The 6,095-nt window shown below is 38.8% G+C and overlaps 1 protein-coding gene across 1 annotated transcript in view; it reads right to left on the reverse strand.

Annotated features, from left to right (window-relative positions):
- Nucleotides 1-1,221: 1,221 nt before the first annotated feature.
- Nucleotides 1,222-6,095, reverse strand: part of LOC107571580 (ribonuclease inhibitor-like) — an 8,635-nt gene continuing 3,761 nt past the window's right edge. Inside the window, exons 3-5 of the mRNA XM_016257914.1 lie at nt 5,892-6,065; nt 4,362-4,535; nt 1,222-1,489 (exon numbers count right to left, since the gene is read on the reverse strand). Of these exons, the coding sequence (XP_016113400.1) occupies nt 1,222-1,489; nt 4,362-4,535; nt 5,892-6,065 (616 nt within the window). The remainder of the gene's footprint in view (nt 1,490-4,361; nt 4,536-5,891; nt 6,066-6,095) is intronic.

Here is a 6,095-nt window from a genome sequence, read left to right on the forward strand (position 1 = left end):
CCCATATCATGTTTGGTACCCCTAGTCCTCTTTCCCTTTGGGGATGAAAAATAATGTCACGAGTGCTATGTGTATTTAGTCCAAACCACTTTCGCACTAAGCTCACTGTTTTGTTATTCATTTCACTCAGCACTTTCTGCTGGATATGAACGTTTAGACCGGGCCCACTCCAGTGATACTCCAGTTCTTACACAGAGATCATTCAGGTCCGGCCAGTCTGACCAGACACCAAAACCAGCAGAGTGAGTGTCCAGTTTCCCGCTGGGTTTTCTTTTGAAGGCAAGGAAGTGGGGCTCTAACTCCCTGGCTAACGGCACCTTGCGTCTCCTGAGGTCCAGGAACAGGGAGGATCAAGCCAGCTCCCTAACATCTTTGTCATCATTATTCAGCATGTTCAGAAGGTGGGAAATCCGCATGCTGATATAAACCCATATCATGTTTGGTACCCCTAGTCCTCTTTCCCTTTGGGGATGAAAAATAATGTCACGAGTGCTATGTGTATTTAGTCCAAACCACTTTCGCACTAAGCTCACTGTTTTGTTATTCATTTCACTCAGCACTTTCTGCTGGATATGAACGTTTAAGAACAGATGTTGTACTTTAGACAGTGCCCCCTGTCTAATAGCCTCCAGCTTCATGGTCAGTGGACATTTATCAATCAGGTCCAGCCTACATGTGAACTCTGACAGGATGATGTCTACTTGCTCTTTCCATTCTCCTGCAATATTAATTTTATGTCCAAGATAAGTGTATGTCTCGTGAAGAGAATATACACGTATAGGTTTTGTTGCTACTGTAAACACTGGACATTTATCAGATTTTGAGCGGTACCACCTGTTCCCTCCACTCCTCCTCTCATACAGAACAGCACATTTTGTGTCCTTAATCTCCAGGCCTGACCATTTCAGAAAAACATCTGTTCTGGCTAGCATGTTTTTAATTACGCTCTCTTCTCTGGAGGCAATCTGGACATCATCTGCATAGCCCTGTACTGGGATAGCATAATATATAATATAGTAATAATATATTTTGCATAAATTGAGAACAATGCTTACATAATAAAACTGTCAAAAACTTTTGAATGAATCTAATGACGACTAAACAAAATCATCTTCAACACACACATTTTAGATTTTTATTTAGTTTTCGTGTTTATTTTATTCATTATTGACCATAGAAAGAAAATGGGAAAGGATGTTGACACGTTTATATAATCTTACCTCAGTGTTCTTGTCCAGGTAAAGGTCTAAAGATGTCATTGCATTTGATGGCTGTGTCCTCTGTGGCTGCTCTCCTGGATTGTGTCTCAATCTGTCTCACCTCATGCTCATTATTGATCTCTCCACTCTCACTCTCTGTGATGTAGAGCTCGGTGTATATATCATTCAGGAGAGTTGGGTTTCCCTGCGTCGCTGTTCCTTCGTGCAGACTCTGACTCTTCTTCCTCAGATTTAATTTAAGCATTCTTTGGGTCAGTTGAAAGTTATGACTGAAATATTAAAAAACTGGTTACAACATAAATAAAGAGGAACAATGGTAGTAAAATAAATTAACACTTTATCAAATAATTAAGCAATATCATGTGACCAAGAGTACTGTTGTTCAAATATCAGCATGGCAGTGATTGGTCTGTAGGCACAAGGCTGCTGGTAATCAAAGTTGTGCTGATATTCAGATCAACAGCATGATTGTGAGTCTGATCAAAATTATCCTTTGAGCATACCAGAGCAAAACACAGTAGATATTTCATTATGGAAATAAATCTATCTGAACAAACTCTTGTACCTCAGAGCAGCTGATGTGCGCCTAGTTAAATATTTTCATAAAAAACTGAATCATTAATTTTTTTTTGTGAGTACTTTAAAATTCTTAACCCTCTGGGGTCTGAGGGGGTTTTGGTGCCCTGGATAGGTTTTGTCATGCCCTGACATTTATGTTTTTTCAGTATCTTAAAGCATATTAATGGATACAATTTTAATACACTGTAATCAGCACAAACTGTGCTACAGTAATATGTGAGCAGTATGAATGTACATGTTTGTGTTTTTGAGAAAACAACGTTTATATGTGGTTAGTGAAAAACAAAAAAATTTAAGTCACTAAAATAAAGCCATAAAACACATACAGAAAGAACATTGGTTCACAAGACTTTTAAAAAATGGATGTCGTAGACTAGAGATTGTTTCACCCTGCTCACTCATTCACAGAAAACAGATTTAACTTTTGTAAGATATGTTTTGTGTTAGAAAGGCCGTATGCAAGGAGTGACAATGGCCATGAATATTTAGTGATTCACACCTGAGAGATAAAGGGCCCTTCGTGGGCCATCTGTGTTGTCACTGTGTGAATGTGAGGCAGGTAATAAAGAATGTGAGGAGAGGAAAATAATGGGGGATTTGATTATTTGTATTTTATTTACAACATAGTATAATCAAAATATACACAGTGAAGGCCAAATACACATTATTGAGCACATTGATCTAAATACAGAGACTTGAAAAGTCACACACCTTTGTGTCAAACATTCTTAGACATCAGGTAACTGATGTATGTGGAAGTGCGGCTGTGCGGGGGAATATTGCTTTGAACCGGGGTGAGTCGGGAGAGCAATAAAATAGTTATGTTTTTGTGGGACGATCGCTTTTTTGTAATATTTTAAATTCATTGTATTGAAGTAGTATTTGTAATAAAACAAAGATTTTGCTGTAAGTTTAATCGCAACATATAATCATTGCAGTTAATTGTGTTGTGTTGTAACTAACTGCATGATTCTTACTGTACATTTCTGTCATAGTCACCACTAATAACCTACTCCTAAATATAATGTAGAAACTTAAAATTTCCTGTAAAGCTGCTTTGCAATGATTTGTATCGTGAAAAGCGCTATACAAATAAACTTGAATTTAATTTAATAAAAAAAATAGTTTAAAAAAGCGTAGCGCATTATGGCGCCCCTAGCATTTGCCTATTCCGCTTATGCCACGGGCCGGCCCTGAATCTTACTCATCAGAATGAGATCCTCCACTGGATCAAGCCACGCGTCGCATCACGTTCTTCTTCTGAGGTAAATTCTGGCTTATTCCTCTCATAGGCCGCATTGCGGTGCTAAGTGTGTTCAGTGTGATACGGAGGCGTGTCAACTTGTTGCTGCTGGACGCATGGCAACAGACAGCCAATCAGAAATTGAGCAGCGAGGCTAATGTCACGTCAGTAACAGGTAACGTGCGTCGTGTAAACAGCAGCCGGTGAGAGAAAAGTAAGACATGTAAAAAGATGGAAAGCATGTAAACAGGTTGCCTGCTGTTCGTCCAATCAGTGACAATGACACCGCAAATATGCAAATAAGAACGTTAACCCGGGGTTTAGGAATGTACAGTGTGAAACGTCTGTTAATGAATACCCAGGATTAACAGTTAACCCGAGGTATAGCAGTGTGAAACATGATTACAGATAACCCAGGATTCTGTTTATCCGGGGTTTATGATGACCCAGGGTTAACCGTTTCATGTATGAAAAGCCCTTCAGTGAGTCTTCTTCTAAAAACAAAAAGTAGCCGAGATGAACTTGATGAAATCCACAGGCTTTGTTTATGGAGGTGATGAGGGCGTTTACAGGTTTGCGCATCTCACGTGGATATCTATAATATCAATAGCCGCTCGGCTCGTGGGCGTTAACCCAATTACAGATAATGAGCTAAGACAGGAAAAACTGCAACACTCGTTGGTTTCAGACGGATTACTTTATCAGAGAATATGACTTACTCCATTTAATAGTAGACGTGTCAATCTTTCAAAATTTAAGGGGGTCTGAATACTTTCCGTACCCACTGTATATTTATCATGTCTGTGAGTCAAGTATTCGCTGAGATTCAGGTTGTTTTATTTATGGGTCTGTGAAGAAAATGACAGAGATCGAGACAGCAGAGAGCGCACCCTGTTTGTTTTCTTTATTGTAAAAAAAAACATTGTTTTGTTGTTATTATGACTATACACAAATAAAAGTAGACCCCTCTGCAGTTTCAAATGATGCCTTATTCTTATCTGTACGATCAAAAATGACAGCGTATTTTTAGTTATTTTCACTGTTATAATTAAAAACCTGACAGACTGTGTGCGGTCTTCGCCCCAGAGGGTTAACACATTTTTATGGACATACTTGTATCATCTTCACCTCATCCAATAATGTTTTCTATTATTAAAAATAATAAGTAAATGTAAGACACGTTGGAAAGAATCTAATGAATCTAAAGAACAAAAGCAACATTCCTATCACTAATTTCACAGCATTTTTTTGTATAGCAATCATTATGCACCATATGAGAAAAACAGAGGAGGATGTTGATACATTTTATACAAACTTACCTCAGTATCTTCAGTTTACAGCGAGGATCCTTCAGTAGATCAGAGAGCAGCTTTACATCTGACGCTCCTAGTTTATTATCAGTCAGATCTAGTTCTCTCAGGTGTGAGGGGTTTGATCTCAGAGCTGAAGCCAGAGCAGCACAACCTTCATCTGTGACTCCACAATCCCTCAACCTGTAGAGAACAATGACACTCTTCAGTCTCTCAGTTCAGGATCTACAGCTCAGATCAACAGCAACTTCACAATCAGAGAGAGAGACTTAATCCACGACACTATTAACAGCTCCAGTCTAAGGTTCAGACCCACTTCTACAATTCAGCGTGGCATTTCAGTACAGGTACCATTAAAATCTAAAAATCTTTTTTTTTTTTTTGATGAGAGTACCTCAAAATCCTCAACACATCTGTATAAAATGAAAACAGTTGTCATATCATCATATTATCTATATACTGTAGCAAAGAAAGCAATTCTGTTACTCAAACAGTAGAGCGTGGTCTATGAGCAACACCAGGATCATTGGTTCAATTCCAGTGAATGTAATGCAAGATGCCTTGGATAATAGCATCTGCTAAATGTATTCATGTTAATAAAATGATGTCATACCCATTGAAGATAATCTAATTAAAGGGATAGTTCCCCAAAAAATGAAAATTAGCCGCACACGGCTCCGGGGGGTAAATAAAGGCCTTCTATGGTGAATGCATGTTTTTGTAAGAAAAATATCCATATTTCAAACGTAATAAACACTTTTCTCTCACTTCCGTTATCTGTCATATGCGGAAGCCGTTCCGACGGATGACGTATGCGCAGGGCGCGCCTCTGATATGCTAGTATCGTGAGTTTGTTTATAGGAGCAAAGGAAGCAAAGTTTCCTTACTTTAGCAAAGGAAAACCAGTCTCCTCTTGGTTTATATCGAAATCCTCCAACATTTTTCTTTGCAAATCCTCGGTTTGTACTTCTAATTTGTGACCAGCGTTTTGTTTTGTTCTCTCTCCGCATTCGTCACTAATCACGCAATGCCGACGTCCTACGTCATCCGCCGGAACGTCTTCCGCGTGTTACAGATAGCGGAAGTGTGAGAAAAGTGTTTATTACGTTTGAAATATGGATGTTTTTCTTACAAAAATACATGCATTCACTACAGAAGGCCTTTATTCACCCCCCGGAGCCGTGTGCGGCACGTTTTATTATGAATGCACACGCTTTATTTGACGACTTGTGGACTGTTCAACTGCAACACCCGCTGACTGCAATGATAGTGCTTGGAATAGCCAGGACAAATTTTTATATAACTCCAACTGGATTCATCTGAAAGAAATCGTATACACCTAGGATGCTTCGAGGGTAAAGTAAAACACAAGTTAATTTTCATTTTTAGGTGAACTAACCCTTTAAGTTTAAGAAAACATTGTCTTCAGTTATCTGACTACACTTTTTTTTTACTTTACTTTTAACTTTTTTGTATATCATTCATTATTTACAGTGGGATGATAATAATGGAGTATGCTGGACTTGTATACATTCTTACTTCAATTTCTCCAGTCTACAGTGAAGATCCTTCAGTCCATCAGAGAGCAGATTCAGTCCAGACACTCCCATTTCATTTCCAGTCAGATCCAGTTCTCTCAGGTGTGAGGGGTTTGATCTCAGACCTGAAGTCAGAGCAGCACAACCTTCATCTGTGACTCCACAATAACTCAACCTGTAGAGAACAATGACACTCTTCAGTCTC

The sequence above is a fragment of the Sinocyclocheilus grahami genome, unplaced genomic scaffold (assembly GCF_001515645.1).
Source record: "Sinocyclocheilus grahami isolate Dianchi unplaced genomic scaffold, SAMN03320097.WGS_v1.1 scaffold1615.1, whole genome shotgun sequence".
Lineage (NCBI taxonomy): Eukaryota > Metazoa > Chordata > Actinopteri > Cypriniformes > Cyprinidae > Sinocyclocheilus > Sinocyclocheilus grahami.